General features: G+C 36.9%; 1 protein-coding gene across 4 annotated transcripts in view; it reads right to left on the minus strand.

Moving 5' to 3' along the window:
• Nucleotides 1-17604, minus strand: part of SBF2 (SET binding factor 2) — a 474973-nt gene that overhangs the window by 120985 nt on the left and 336384 nt on the right. For all 4 annotated transcript variants that reach the window (XM_082626802.1, XM_082626803.1, XM_082626801.1 and 1 more), the window contains one exon: nt 10896-10964. In XM_082626802.1, coding sequence (XP_082482928.1) covers nt 10896-10964 — 69 coding nt within the window. The remainder of the gene's footprint in view (nt 1-10895; nt 10965-17604) is intronic.

Consider the following 17604-nt stretch of genomic DNA (forward strand, 5'->3'; position numbering starts at 1 on the left):
AGAACAAACAAACAGAGATGAACAATAAAATAACTGAAATGAAAACTACACTAGAAGGAATCAGTATCAGAATAACTGAGGCAGAAGAACAGATAAGTGACCTGGAAGACAGAATGGTGGAATTCACTGTTGTGGAACAGCATAAAGAAAAAAGAATGAAAAGAAATGAAGACTGTCTAAGAGACCTCTGGGACAACATTAAACACAACAACATTTGTGTTATAGGGGTCCCAGAAGGAGAAGAGAGAAAGAAAGGACCCGAGAAAATATTTGAAGAGATTAAAGTCGAAAACTTCCCTAACATGGGAAAGGAAATAGCCACCCAAGTCCAGGAAGCGCAGAGAGTCCCATACAGGATAAACCCAAGGAGAAACACGCGGAGACACACAGTAATCAAACTGGCAAAAATTAAACACAAAGGAAAATTATTGAAAGCAGCAAGGGAAAAATGACAAATAACATACAAGAGAACTTCAATAAGGTTAACAGCTGATTTCTCAGCAGAAACTCTACAAGCCAGAAGGAAGTGGCATGATATACTTAAAGTGATGAAAGGGAAGAGCCTACAACTAAGATTACTCTACCTGGCAAGGATCTCACTCAGATTCGATGGAGAAATCAAAAGCTTTACAGACAAGCAAAAGCTAAGAGAATTCAGCACCACCAAACCAGCTCTACAACAAATGCTAAAGGAACTTCTCTAAGTGGGAAACACAAGAGAAAAAAAGGACCTATAAAGACAAACCCAAAACAATTAAGAAATTGGTCACAGGAACATACATGTCAATAATTACCTTAAAGGTGAATGGATTAAATGCTCCAACCAAAAGACAGAGGCTTGCTGAACGGATACGAAAACAAGACCCATATATATGCTGTCTACAGAGACCCATTTCAGACCTAGGGACACATAGACTGAAAGTGAGGGGATGGAAAAAGATATTCCATGCAAATGGAAATCAAAAGAAAGCTGTAGTAGCAATACTCATGTCAGATAAAATAGACTTCAGAATAAAGAATGTTACAAGAGACAAGGAAGGACACCACATAATGATCAAGGGATCAATCCAAGAAGAAGGTATAATAATGGTAAATATTTATGCACCCAACATAGGAACACCTCAATACATAAGGAAACTGCTAACAGCTCTAAAAGAGGCAATCAACAGTAACACAATAATAGTGGGGGATTTTAACACCTCACTTACACCAATGGATAGATCATCCAAGCAGAAAATTAATAAGGAAACACAAGCTTTACATGACACAATAGACCAGATAGATTTAATTGATATTTATAGGACATTCCATCCAAAAACAGCAGATTACACTTTCTTCTCAAGTGCACACGGAACATTCTCCAGGATAGATCATATCTTGGGTCACAAATCAAGCCTCAGTAAACTTAAGAAAATTGAAATCGTATCAAGCATCTTTTCTGACCACAACACTATGAGATTAGAAATGAATTACAGGGGAAAAAACGTAAAAAACACAAACACATGGAGGCTAAACACTACGTTACTAAATGACCAAGAGATCGCTGAAGAAATCAAAGAGGAAATCAAAAAATACCTAGAGACAAATGACAATGAAAACACGACGATCCAAAACCTATGGGATGCAGCAAAAGCAGTTCTAAGAGGGAAGTTTATAGCTATACAAGCCTACCTCAAGAAACAAGGAACATCTCAAATAAACAATCAAACATTGCACCAAAAGGAACTAGAGAAAGAAGAACAAACAAAACCCAAAGTTAGCAGAAGGAAAGAAATCATAAAGATCAGATCAGAAATAAATGAAATAGAAACCAAGAAAACAATAGCAAAGATCAATAAAACTAAAAGCTGGTTCTTTGAGAAGATAAACAAAATTGATAAACCATTAGCCAGACTCATCAAGAAAAAGAGGGAGAGGACTCAAATCAATAAAATTAGAAATGAAAAAGGAGAAGTTACAACAGACACTGCAGAAATACAAAGCATTCTAAGAGACTACTACAAGCAACTCTATGCCAATAAAATGGACAACCTGGAGGAAACGGACAAATTCTTAGAAAAGCACAACCTTCTGAGACTGAACCAGGAAGAAATAGAAAATATGAACAGACCAATCACAAGTAATGAAATTGAAACTGTGATTAAAAATCTTCCAACAAACAGAAGTCCAGGACCAGATGGCTTCACAGGTGAATTCTACCAAACACTTAGAGAAGAGCTAACACCTATCCTTCTCAAACTCTTCCAAAAAACTGCAGAGGATGGAAAACTCCCAAACTCATTCTATGAGGCCACCATCACGCTGATACCAAAACCAGACCAAGATATTACAAAAAAAGAAAATTACAGACCAATATCATTGATGAATATAGATGCAAAAATCCTCAACAAAATACTAGCAAACAGAATCCAAAAACACATTAAAAGGATCATACACCATGATCAAGTGGGATTTATCCCAGGGATGCAAGTATTCTTCAATACACACAAATCAATGAATGTGATACACCATGTTGATAAATTGAAGAATAAAAACCATATGATCATCTCAATAGATGCAGAAAAAGCTTTTGACAAAATTCAACAGCCATTTATGATAAAACTCTGCAGAAAGTGGGCATAGAGGGAACCTACCTCAACATAATAAAGGCCATATATGACAAACCCACAGCAAACATCATACTTAATGGTGAAAAACTGAAAGCATTTCCTCTAAGATCAGGAACAAGACAAGGATGTCCACTCTCACCACTGTTGTTCAACATACTTTTGGAAGTCCTAGCCTCGGCAATCAGAGAAGAAAAAGAAATAAAAGGAATACAAATTGGAAAAGAAGAAGTAAAACTGTCACTGTTTGCAGATGACATGATACTATACATAAAGAATACTAAAGATGCCACCAGAAAACTACTAGAGCTAATCAATGAATTTGGTAAAGTAGCAGGACACCAAATTAATGCACAGAAATCTTTTGCATTCCTATACACTAGTGATGAAAAATCTGAAAGAGAAATTAAGGAAACAGTCCCATTTACCGCTGCAACAAAAAGAATAAAACACCTAGGAATAAATCTACCTAGGGAGACAAAAGACCTTTATGTAGAAAACTATAAGACAGTGATGAAAAATTAAAGGTGACACCAACAAATGGAGAGATATACCATGTTCCTGTATTGGAAGAATCAACATTGTGAAAATGACTATAGTACCCAAAGCAATCTACAGATTCAGTGCAATCCCTATCAAATTACCAATGGCATTTTTTACAGAACTAGAACAAAAAACCTTAAAATTTGTATGGAGACACAAAAGACCCTGAATAGCCAAAGCAGTCTTGAGGGAAAAAAACGGAGCTGGAGGAATCAGACTACCTGACTTCAGACTATATTACAAAGCTACAGTAATCAAGACAATATGGTACTGGCACAAAAACAGAAATAGAGATCAGTGGAACAGGATAGAAAGCCCAGAGATAAACCCACGCACATATGGTGAGCTTATCTTTGATAAAGGAGGCAAGAATATACAATGGAGAAAAGTCAGCCTCTTCAATAAGTGGTGCTGGGAAAACTGGACAGCTACAAGTAAAAGAATGAAATTAGAACACTCCCTAATACCATACACAAAAATAAACTCAAAATGGATTAGAGACCTAAATGTAAGGCCAGACACTATAAAACTCTTAGAGGAAAACAGAGGAGGAACACTCTTTGACATAAATCACAGCAAGATCTTTTTCAATCCACCTCCTAGAGTAATGGAAATAAAAACAAAAATAAACAAATGGGACCTAATGAAACTTAAAAGCTTTTGCACAGCAAAGGAAACCATAAAGAAGATGAAAAGACAACCCTCAGAATGGGAGAAAATATTTGCAAATGAATCAACGGACAAAGGAATAATCTCCAAAATAAATAAACAGCTCATGCAGCTCAATATTAAAGAAACAAACAACCTAATCCAAAAATGGGCCAAAGAATTAAATAGACATTTCTCCAAAGAAGACATAACAGATGGCCAAGAGGCACATGATAAGGTGCTCAACATCACTAGTTGTTATAGAAATGCAAATCAAAAGTACAATGAGGTATCACCTCACACCAGTTAGAATGGGTATCATCAGAAAATCTACAAACAACAAATGCTGGAAAGGGTGTGGAGAAAAGGGACCCCTCCTGCACTGCTGGTGGGAATGTAAATTGATACAGCCACTATGGAGAACAGTATGGAGGTTCCTTAAAAAACTAAAAATAGAATTACCATATGACCCAGCAATCCCACTACTGGGCATATACCCAGAGAAGACCATAATTCAAAAAGACACATGCACCCCAATGTTCATTGCAGCACTATTTACAATAGCCAGGTCATGGAAGCAACCTAAATGCCCATCGACAGACGAATGGATAAAGAAGATGTGGCACATATATACAATGGAATATTATTCAGCCATAAAAAGAAACGAAATTGGGTTATTTGTAGTGAGGTGGATAGACCTAGAGTCTGTCATCCAGAGTGAAGTAAGTCAGAAAGAGAAAAACAAATATTGTATATTAACACATATATGTGGAACCTTGAAAATGGTACAGATGAACTGGTTTGCAGAGCAGAAATTGAGACACAGAAGTAGAGGAGAAAACGTATGGACACAAAGCGGGGAAAGAGGCAGGGGTGGTGGTGGTGGTGTGATGAATTGGGAGATTGGGATTGACATATATACACTGATGTGTATAAAATGGATGACTAATAAGAAAAAAAAAGCAGAAGGTGAAAAATTTTTTTACATTTTTTGAATTCTTACTATGATCTGCCCACCTTTATAGACAATTCATCTGTATTAAACTGATCTCCAAAAAATATATAAATATAAAAAAAAAGAAAAAGAAAAAGAAAGGCTTCATAAGTTAAAGACACATGGAATACATACAAGTTCATAGAAGTAGAAAAAAGTGTGAAGGAACTGTAGAGAAAAAGAAAAAACCCTAAACTTATGGTGGCTGTGGTGTAACAAATTCCCTAAGATCTAATATAGATAATGTTGCAAGTGGAACATCTTTTACTCTAAGTAAAGCTCTAAAAGATAAACATTTGTTTCATCTAGGCCAATAAAATACTTCGCTTTTATGAGAATGGTAAGTATATACATAATTATCTTTTTATTAAAAAGAAAATACATGCTGAAAACTATAAACCATTGATAAAGGAAACTGAAGATGATTCAAAGAAATGGAAAGATATCCAATCTTCTTAGATTGGAAATATTAATATTGTTAAAATGGCCATACTACCCAAAGCAATCTGCAGATTTAACACAATCCCCATCAAAATACCTATGACATTTTTCACAGAACTAGAACAAAGAATTCTAAAATTTATATGGAATCAAAAAAGGCCTAAAATTACCAAGGAAATCCTGAGGAAAAAGAACAAAGCTGGAGGAATAACCCTTCCAGACTTCAGGCTATACTACAAAGCTACAATAATCAAAACAGCATGGTACTGGCATGAAAACTGACATATGGATCAATGGAACAGTATAGAGAGCCCAGAAATAAACCTGCATACCTACAGTCAATTAATCTATGATAAAAGAGACAAGAATATACAACGGATAAAAGACAGTATCTTCAATAAATGGTGTTGGGAAAGCTGGACAGCTACATGTAAATCAATGAAATTAGAACACTCCCTCACACCATATAGAAAAATAAACTCAAAATGGATTAAGGACTTAAATATAAGACATGACACCCTAAAACTCCTAGAAGAGAATGTAGGCAAAACATTCTCTAACATAAATCGTAGTGGTATATTCTTAGATCAGTCTCAAAATATACAAGGCAAAAGAAATAAAAGCAAAAATAAGCAAATGGAACCTAATCAAACTTAAAAGCTTTTGCACAGCAAAGGAAACCATCAACAAAATGAAAAGACAACCTATGGAATGGGAGAAAATATTTGCAAATGATGCGACCAACAAGGGGTTAATAAGCTAAAATATACAAACGGCTAATAAAACTCAATATTGAAAAAACAAACCCAATCAAAAAATGGGCAGAAGCCCTAAAGAGACATTTTCCCAAAGAAGACATACAGATGGCTAAGAGGCACATGAAAAGATGCTCAACATTGCTAATTACTAGAGAAGCGCAAATAAAAACCACAGTGAGGTATCACCTCACACTGGTTGGAATAACTATCATCAAAAGTCTACAAATAATAAATGCTGGAAAGGGCGTGGAGAAAAAGGAACCCTCGTACTCTGTTGGTAGCAATGTAAATTGGTGCAGCCACTATGGAAAACAGTATGGAGTCTCCTTAAAAAACTATAACTAGAGCTACCATATGATCCAGTAATCCCACTCCTGGGTACATATCCAGAAAAAATGAAAACTATACTTCAAAAAGATACATGCACCCCAATGTTCACAGCAGCACTATTTACAAGAGCCAAGACATTGGAAACAACCCAAGTATCCATCAACAGATGACTGGCTTATGAAGATGTGGTATATACACACACACACACACACACACACACACACACACACACACACACACACACATATACACACACACGCACGTGAACACACACACACACACACACCGTGGAATATTACTCAGTCATAAAAAAGAATGAAATATTACCATTTGCAGCAACATGGATGGACCTAGAGAATATTATACTTAGTGAAGTAAGTCAGACAGAGAAAGACCCTCTCTGACTATATGATATCACATATATGTGGAATCTAAAAATAATACAAATGAATCTATATACAAAACAGAAACAGACTCATAGACATAGACGACAAACTTATGGTTACCAAAGGGGAAGGAGGAAGGGACAAATTAGGAGTATGGATTAACAGATACAAGTTACTATATATAAAATAGATAAGCAACAAAGATTTACTGTATAGCACAGGGAATTATATTCAATATCTTGTAATAACCTATAACGGAGTATAATCTGAAGAAAATAAGTCCATCACTTTGCTGTACACCTGAAACTAACAGAATATTGTGAGTCAACTATACTTCAATTAAAAAAATAGCTGGTTTACTTAGAAAGAAAGAAAGAAAGAAGGAAGAGAGGGAGGGAGGAAGGAAGGAAAGAAGAAAGGAAAGAGGAAAGGAGAAAGGAAAGGAAAGAAAGAGATACCTGATCCATCCTCTCGCCTACCTCCTTACCCGAGCAGGCTTTGACTTCCACTATTAAAAAAAATACATGTGTGTGTGTGTGTGTGTGTGTGTGTGTATGCAGTCATTAAAAATAATTAGGTATATAGGAGGATCTCCAAGATGTACTACTAAGTGAAAAAAGCAAGGTGAGAAAACAGTGTGAATGGTTTGATCATTTTAGTTTAAAAAAAGATAATTTTATCTGCATATCCTAGCAATAATACACAATGTTTTTTTCCCAGGAAGAAATCAACTGTCAGAAGAAATGGAGTAGAGGTGGGAAAGGGAGCATTTATGTTGCATTTTGTATCTTTCTATACTCTCTGAATTTTCTAACCATGCATATGTACTACTTTAAGAAAATGTCCATCTGACTGATGAAACTGTAGACCAGTTTGGTTATTTATTTATTATTTATTGTATTATAAAGACTAATGTAAGTTCCTAGTGGCCACATCAATGTTTTGTTCATCTTGCTGCCCAAGATGCTGCCTGGCATAGTAACCTTTTACATTCCCATAAGATACAAGTTCAGAAAGTATCTAAGAATCAATATGATCCACTCCCTAACCCTCTCTGTTGGTTATCAGTGCAGTGCCTCTTTCCTCCAAATCTACCTTTCTTTGCCTTGCTTTGTGGTGCTGGAGCTGGACCGGTAAAAATTTCTCCTTTGCCAGTTGGCACAATATTAAGCTTTGTCAGTAGGGACAGAGCAATATGAAGTGGTTTCTTTTCCTGGTTCTGGTATGCTTTTTTCTTCTTGTTCCTGTGACATGTACCTGCTAGTCGTGTGTGGGACAGCCAGTTGTGCTCACCACTTTGCGAGTTTCGGTGGTACCCTAGTGAGTGGATTCCTAGCAAGTCTTGCCAGAACTCCAGTAGGCAGTTTCCTGCTTGCCAGCCTTAGTCTGTGGCCCTTCAGTGAAGTTCACCTCAGTGCCATCCAGTGGCCAGAGAAACACCTCTCCAACAAGGTCTGAATCTCGGTCTTGTTGGGGAGTGGCACACTCCAAGTTTAAAATTCTCTTTATTTCTTAGTAGTTAATCCCCTATTACTACTTAATAACTCCTTATATTAAAATTTTCCTGTTCATATTACTGGTATGGTTTCTGGTGCCTAACTGGACCTTTCATGCTCAAATCAAATTAAACCAAAAGAAACCAAGTAAAATCAAGCCAAGTCAACAACAAAAAATTAAATCTATAAACCCATCATAAAACATAAGTTTGTATTATTAAGTTTGATAACACAGAGAAGAGCATGGCATGTAGCCCAACTTGTTAACTAATTGCATTAAAAACTTCCACAGAACAAAAAAACACGGTGTGATGGTTTTGTACTGTGTAAACTAAACTAAGCTAGAACAGTATTTCCCAGAATTCTCCTTCCTCCATGATTCTAGGTTAGGGTTGACTACAGAGAAATGTGTCTAAGATTTGGAAGGCAAAAATGAAACAGCAGCCATTACACTCTGAAGGTCAGTATAGGATGCCAGGTGCTGCTGTATCTTATACACTTTGTTGCAGATCTGCTGGACCATCTTGATGTGTGGAAAGAACTGTGCTCACATTTCCTCCAGTTCCTTCTGGATCTCTTCCTTTAGCTACTCCTAGTCAGGGCCAGGCACATGTGTAGCTCCATGGCCAATAATGCTGCTTCTTTTCCAGGTCACCTGCTTTCTTGAGGTTGGAGGACTTTAAAAGACATACACAGATTCTAGTTTGTCCTTGTTCTTCCCTGTATGCCCAGCTTTTCTTCCTGACTGCTGCCCTGATGATCTATTGTGACTTCAGGGCCACAGGCAGACCCTAATTCAAAGCTTTCCATAAACTTCTTCCCCAGCTTCTATAACAGTATAAAAGCTGGTCCCTATAATAGATTCCTTACTTCCTATCACTCGTGGTGCTTCTGCTATGATGATCAAACCCTCACTAATATACACTATAAAACAGATAAATGATCCAGCTTAAAAAAAATCTTAAGTAATTTGGATTTCTTGAGCAATTGAGTTTCTACTGCCAATTCTTATTTCCCCTATGTTTCTTCTTATTTACTTCTACATAATATCTAAGTTTAAAAAATAGATGTTAAAGTGGGAAAATTTTTAAATGCCATTTTCTTTAACAAAGAAAATGAGGGCCCATACGAAGGCTAGTTAGAACCAAGTTTTTTGGTTCCTCTGAGATAGATATGGAGACAAATTTCCTTGGTGGCCTAAGATACAGGAGAGCCTGACCTATTTTTGTAACATTGTTCTCCATGTCAGGAGGGGAATAAGATGAAGAACTACTAGGGAGAGTTCTGAGAAGACTAGTATGTATGCATTTAAGAAAAACTAGAGTGGGCCTGGAGATAAGTTCAAGCTGACGAGGGAAAACCAAAAGATGATGCCTAAGCTCCAGCTTGTTTTCATTAGTTTCTAAACCCAAATTCATTTGTTGAACATTTTTGAGATTTGTCCTTGTTTCCTGAGCATGCTCAGTATGACCTGCCAGGTCTCAGAAGTGTGAGTCTCATAAATTCCATTTTCTGTTTTAGAAGAGGATGGGAGGGTGAGGAGGAAGAAAGAGGAATGCAAGTGAGTTAGCAGCAGAGAGAGTTCCTGATTATGGAGAACCTCTGGGTTAAGACCTTTAACTCAGAGACTGTGGACAAATCATTTGAAGTAAAGTTTTTAAAAAACTGAGTTTATCAAGAAATATTTATTGGATACCTACTAAGTGCAGGAAGGGGGCTAGACCTCATCAGTTAGAAATGGTGGATGAAACAAAAAGGATGGGCAGAACAAAAAGAGTAAGAGAATACCGCCAGCATTTAAGGGCATGGATCATTTCATCACTCAGCTAAGGCACTTTATCTGGTGCCTAGTTCTCTAGTAAAACAGATCTAGGAATATTTGATAATCTCTCCTGGCTTAGAGCCCATGAAACATGGAGTAGCTTTAGCCACAAGTCCTTCCATAAGTCCTGGGCTTCCTGAAGCTACCTGCACACAGCTGCACAGTGAGTCAGCCTGGCTGTCACAGGTTTATTGCTTCCTACTGTACATTTCAGAAGGACGTATTCAATGTGCTGTTCAGAGTGTGGCTATTTAACTCCTTACAAGTCCTTCATAGGAAAAGAGGGAATAAGAATTTGCTGGATTTATCTGCCCTAAGAATTAATCTCTCTATGAAAAGGCATGGATAGGACAACTACAATAAATGACAGAATTAAAAAAAGCACTGAACATTCTGGAAAATTTTCAGAAGGTTCATAGAAATTGCTGGTGAAGTTAAACTCTAATTTCTGCCTCCATTTATTTATCTAGCTTGTTCATTTGTTCATTCATTCATTCAACAAACATTTATTGATTGACACTGGGATACAGCAATGAATAAGACAGATAATATCCCAGCCTCATGAAATTTATTTTCTTTGGTGGGGGAAAACAGTCAAAAGTAAACTAACCAACACACAACACAATTTCAGGTGTTATTAAGTGCTCTAAAGAACAATAAAGTAGGGATGGAATGGTGGGGTTATATCTTAGGAGAAGATTTAACATTATACATTTTTTACATATAGCATGCAATAAACGTTATAACAAATATAACCACAGATATGTCTTAGATACACTAAGGGGATGCAATTGATGTAGTTCCATGATAAATCAAACTAAATACATCTATATAAATCATAATGACTTATATATAGACCAATGAAACTTACCCTATAGAAAGCACTGGTCAAAGGGAGTAATGCTGCGGCAATGTTATATTCTTCTAAACTTGAACAATCCTTAAACAAAACGAGAGAAATGAGCATTATTAGGACATTTACCAGAAATCACAAATATGTGGAAACAAAAATCTATGATACATTACTTACTGTCCTAAGGGGTTTTTACTTTTATTTCAAATTGTCATTAAGGCTTACCTAGATAAGTGTGAAAAAAAGTATGAAAAAATACTGTCCCGAAGCACATTCTTTTTTTAAAAAAAATTATTTTATTTCTTTTAATTAAAAAAAAATTCTTTTTTTTGCTCGTGCCACGTGGCATGTGTGATCTTAATTCCCCGGCCAGGGATGGAACCCATGCCCCCCTGCAGTGGAAGCATGGAGTCTTAACCACTGGACCACCAGGGAAGTCCCCTGAAACCCATTCTTTTAGAAATGATATAAAAATACATTTGAGAAAGATGTTTTCATACACTATTGGTGAGTAGCTACTTTTACTTTCCTGTTTTACAAAAATTGTGTTTACAGCTGTGCATATTTGTCCAAAAATTTTTGGAGGGGGTTTTAGTATATTTAACTACTATATTTCATTGAATCTGAGATACACATTTTCTCCCCACATTTTAACTTCTCTAAGACTGGGATGTATGTTATAATTGAAATAATATATTTTTTCTTAGTCTTACACATGAAGGGTTTATATGTAAAATTCTGTTATTGATCAGGCAAGAAATACCACTGATGCCAAAACCCCTTGGCTGAAATGTTGTTGGGGAATGGGACAGTCAGAAAATCTCAGTGGGAATGTAAAATGGTGCAGCTGCTAGGAAAACAGTATGGCAATTCCTCAAAAATTGAAAAGTAGAATTACCCTATAATCCAGCAATTCTACTTCTGGATATATACCTAAAACAACAGTGACTTGAATAGACATAGGGGGACCATGGCCTGGAACAATGCTCAAGGGTAATACCCTTAGAGAGGTCAGGTATAGTAATTTCAGCCCCAACCTTAGATAATATAACTATCGCCATCAAAATGCAAATTCATCAGCTATCAGCTGTTCATATGTTTGTATGAATTGATTTTAAACTCACAGAGCTGAAACCTTAGTATCAATTATTCCAATGCAATTCCTCTACTTTTCAGATGAGAAAAAGAGGCCTAGATGTCAGCCAGTACTGGAATTTAGATTTATCTACCTATTGGCCTGGTGCGTTTTCCTCTGAACACCGCCTTTTGTACTTGATTGCTTTCCTCATATTCTTGAGGTGGCGGATATGAGTTTTTTGAGCTGCCAGCACTGATTTTGGAATGTGAGGGAGGGAGTACAGGCCTCAACAGCAGAGCAGTTGGAGGCTTAAAGCTGCAAAAGGGCACTGGTGTCAGGGACAGGGCCCCTAGAAAAAGGAGAAAGAGTCAGAAGCAAAGAGAAAATACACCATAGACAACCTTGGTCTATTTCAAAATACTACTATGGCTTGGCAGGGCTGAGGGTGTAGTTCTGCTCTGAGGAAAAAAAGGAGGAAACTCTTTCAGAAGTCATGGACCAAAGGCGGGCATCTCTTCTAATTCTAGTCTTGCTTAGAATGAGTACATTTGGTATTATGACCTGCTAAAAGAGTTCTTAATAGAATTTCATGCATTTTTAACTATGAAAAACACAGCTATAGAATACACTGATTGTCCAACTCCAGAAAACACTGAAACAATACTGGGTTACAAGACAAATCTCTGTAATAAAGAATCATTCTCAGATACGTGACATTCTCTGACCCAATTAAAAAAAAATAACTAAAAGATAGGCTCAAACTTCCTATACTGTCCTAAAAGTAACAGTTCTAATTAATTAATTCACCAGAGTAAACATTTATTGGATAAACGAATAAGTGAATGAACAAAGGAATAAATTCAAGAAGAGAGAGAAATGAGGAGAAGAAGCTAAGGACAGAAACCTGGGAAAGATATATTTATAGAGAAGGAATAAAGGAGAATCAAGATGGGAAAGAGAAGTAGGAGAAAGCAGTACTATAGTTGTCAAGAGAAGAAGAAACGACCAATAGTGTTGAAGTCTCCAGAGAAATTCAGTAAAATGAAAACTGAGAAAAAGCCAAGAAACTTGTGAATCAAAGAGGTCACTGGTGACATGATGAGGGTATAAGTGAGTAGAGTAAAAAAGGCCCTGAGTGTAAATGCTCATAGTTGTAAAGGGAAGGAAGCTGTTTGAGGAGTTATGACATCCAAATGGGTAGCTGAATGAATCTTGGTAGGGTTGAACCAGATGAACACTAAGATTCTACGTAATCCTTTGATTCTATAAGAATTAGAAGGGACCTAAGTACACCAAGGAGGAAAATCCAAGGGAGAGAGAGTTGAAAAAGAAAGGTCACTGATAGAACAAGGTCTCTGTGATATGGCTGCTAGTCAATGTGGTCCCCATTTCTAAGGGGGAAACACCTCATTTCCATAAAAAGCAAATAAACAGAACTTATATTAACCAGCAGGATCCCTGAATATTTCAGCAAATATAACTTATTAGGAGAGAGAAGCTTGGTTCTACAATGGAGACTCAGGCCTACCTAAGAGGCTTCCATGGGAAAACCAGGGAGAGTGTCCTCAGACAGTTGTGCAAACACTAGTTTTATGGAGTACTGATAGCTGTTACTTGGGGGGAAACTGGGGAAATGCTGGGTAAACAAAATTAAGTACTATGTTTTTGTTTAAAAAAACTGTAGGACTTCTCAGGGCTTTATATTGTGACTGGATGAAGGGAATTTGGTGGCAGCATTTCCAACCTAATTTGACTAAGAACATTTCTTTTAGAAAGCAATTGAAAAAAATATATATTTAAATTGAGGGCAATTGCTATTTTATTTTTATTTATTTATTTATTTATTTATTTATGGCTGTGTTGGGTTTTTGTTGCTGTGTGTGGGCTTTCTCTAGTTGAGGCGAGCAGGGGCTACTCTTCGTTGCGGTGCGCAGGCTTCTCACTGCGGTGGCTTCTCTTGTTGCGGAACATAGGTTCTAGGTGTGTGGGTTTCAGTAGCTGTGGCACGCGGACTCAGTAGTTGTGGTGCATGGGCTTAGTTGCTCTGCGGCATGTGGGATCTTCCTGGACCAGGGATCGAACCCGTGATCCCTTCCTTGGCAGGCGGATTCTTAACCACTGCACCACCAGGGAAGTCCAGAAAAATATATTTTGAAAAAATGATTTAATATCATAAAAAATCTTCTGAGAGCACTCAAACCAAAAGGTCATTTAAAACTTAGTTATGAGCTTTTATTTCTTGACTTATGGTCATATACTGACAGGCATTTTTACTGTAAAGAACTAAAAATGCTAGATAATATATTTAAAAATCTTTAATGCAAGGCAATGAACTGGCAAGAAAGTAAGGAACACTCAGGCCAAAATATAAGTTAAGTGGGAACCTGGAGAGATACAGCACTAAAGTGCAATTTTACCTCAAGAACAGTTGGTGAGCAAAGTAAATTTGAGTATTAGTTTTGAACAAGTCAAAGGATTCAAAAGATAGGAGACAAAACCCAGCGATCATTAAAGGTAGGAAGTCCATTAGGAGAACTACCTTATGGTAGGGACCCCCTAGGGCCACCTGAAACCAGATGGAAAGTCTGAGATATAAAACGATAATTCAGCAAGGGAAGTAATGAATATATGAGTAAATTAAGCATACACTGACTATGTAAAACACAAAAATAATGTCTTTCAGTATTAAAGAAAAATAAGATACAACTAAAATATACAACCACAGTAGCACAGACATTGTAAGGTGGTGGACTGCAGCGGCATTTTGATAAATTAAGTAAACATTTAAATTTCTCTGTTATTGCCAAAGGAACAGAATGGGTTACAACTTCTAAATTAGTGGGGGAAAAAATGGACTGAAAGAAAAATAATCCAAAGGAAAGCAAGAAGGAGGAAAAGAAACTCAGAAAAAGGAAACAATCAAAAAAGAACAAAATAAGATAGTAGGAATAAATAAAAATATAATAGCAGAAATAGACCAAATACTCTGGTTAAAAGATAACTATTGGGCTTCCCTGGTGGCGCAGTGGTTGAGAGTCCGCCTGCCGATGCAGGGGACACGGGTTCGTGCCCTGGTCTGGGAGGATCCCACATGCGGCGGAGCGGCTGGGCCCGTGAGCCATGGCTGCTGAGCCTGCGCGTCCGGAGCCTGTGCTCCGCAACGGGAGAGGCCACAACAGTGAGAGGCCCGCGTACCGCAAAAAAAAAAAAAAAAAAGATAACTATTGTAAGAAGAAATGGGAAGATGTTGGTAAAAGAGTACATATAAGGTGAATAAGGTCTGAGAATCTAATATATAACATAGTGACTATAGTTGATAATACTGTATCATATAATTAAAATTTGCTAAGAAAGTGGAACTTAAGTATTCTCACCCCTCCCCCAAAAAGGAAATCTGTGAGGTGATGGATGTGCTAATTAATTCGGTTGTGGGAATCCTTTCACAATGTATGGTATATTAAGTCATCACGCTGTACACTTTAAATATGTTACAGCTTTATTTGCCAATTATACCTCAGTAAAACTGGAAAAAGTATATAGGCCCTGTAGGAAAACACCACACCTTTTTCCTATTCTCTGTCATCTCCATGGATTTTATAAAATAATCCCAGAATACGGCAAAAAGGGTGAATCATCTTTTTCTTCCTGACTTATTCCTCACCCTCTTGCTTAGGACACTGCTATGCACAAGAATGTCATCCCCTGTGTCCTAGCACATCTGAGTTTCTTTAACAGAAATGCCTTGCATGTTTCTGAAGACTGTCATGAGGCCCAAGGCAATAAAGTTCAACAGACTTGAGCTGTAATCTTCTCCTAAGGAAATGGCTGGGATGCCAAGATGCCTTTTGACTTTGATTTCACAGCAGGGCTTCATTTGTAATGATGCTGTCCAAACTTTAAATGACAACAGCTGTGATATGAAGTCCCACACACTCATTTATAAAAATTTCCCACAAATTAAAAAAAAATTAAACAATGGGGAATTTCAATCCATGACCAATTAGCAGGGAACAGGCAATCATAAAACATTTAGGGGCTATTTATTATCTTATAAAATGTTTACACATTGTAGTGCATGTCTCAAACCTGAGCGCCAGTCAAATGCTGATTGCAAAATATAAATATAAAATTCTTTGCAAATCACGTTAGAGATATTCTAAGTTAATTAGATTGAAAAATGGAAAAAATTTTGAAACAATAAGTACAACTATTGACATAGCAATAGCATTCCAGAATAGTGCAGTTATCTGTTGGGGAATCAGTCCATAAATACACATCCTGAAATCCCCTGTGTTTTGGCCACGTAATAGCAAAGTAGTTACAGACATACCAGGCAATTTATAAGCCTGCAAGGACTTGAATGACTATACATGTTTTATTCTGAACTTTGCTAGGTAGTTTACCTTTAATTTTCCTCCTACAACTGAAGAGTGAGCCCTGCAATCTTAATTTCTCATTACCCTCAATTACTTCAGATTTTGATTTGCATACCTTTGGACTGTCACGACCAGCATTCCCATTTTTGTAAAACTTTGGAACCTCTCAAAAACGATATAGGTAAACATTAAAAAAAAAAGACTGAAAGGCAGAATGTCTTACAAAACTGACTTTTCTTGAGTTTAGACTTGATATAGCTCAGAAAAAATTTTTTTTGAATTGTCCAAAACACTGAGAACATTTGTATCTTCTACATAGGGACAAAAATTAAAACTACCAAAGCCCCAAATACCTCTGTATATCAAGTTAGTCTCCTGCTCAAAAATGTCAGCTATGTTCTGACCATTACAGGATAATGACCAAACTCTTCTGCCAAACTTGTAAACCCTCCATGGTGTGGACCCATCTCCACACTTACCTGACCATATGGCTCTCCTGCTATAAGCCGCAGGTCTAGTCAGTCTGCTTTATTTATCATCTTCTATCCCACATCATAATTACCTCCTACCACATCTAATACCCCTAGAATAGCACCCATGCCTTGCTTTATCATTTACACTCTTCCTCCTTGGCACCTCCATATGCATGCCCTTGTGTTTTCCCACCTTTTCGAATTATGGCACTAAGTACAAAATAAGCAGTAGGACTCATTGTTGTTTCGGCCTCAGGTTACATTTTAATGCTAAATCTATGAATATATCCATCGAGGATGTATCACAATTTTGAACACTATGGTTATTTAATATGTACCGTTACTCTCGTTGAGACAGAAGATGAATGCTAGACTTGACAAATAATATCAAGCTTTGCTTTAAGTCTTTGAGTGAATGGCGCAAGTCCGCTTCAATTTTATGTCTGGAAACTAGGACACTGAACCTGGCATACAGTAATAATAGCTAACATTTATTGAGTGCTTACTAAGTATCAAACATATTTTCAGTATGAATTTACAGAAATTATTTTATTTAATTTTTATAGCACCTCTAGGAGGTAGATACTATAATTATATCCATTTTGTTGATGAAGGAACTGAGTTTCTCAGAGGTTAAATAATTGCCTGAGATTACATGGGCACAAATGACAGAGCCAGAACTCAAACCCAGGTAGTCTCACTCCAATGTTTGTGCTTTAAAGCTCTATGCCCTGTTGCCTCTCAAATGCAATTGAATCTAAAGATGGCATCTGTGGAAACATATAATTCAGGCAAAAGAA

The sequence above is a fragment of the Mesoplodon mirus genome (assembly GCF_964341445.2).
Source record: "Mesoplodon mirus genome assembly, chromosome: 7".
Taxonomy (NCBI): Eukaryota; Metazoa; Chordata; class Mammalia; order Artiodactyla; family Ziphiidae; genus Mesoplodon; species Mesoplodon mirus.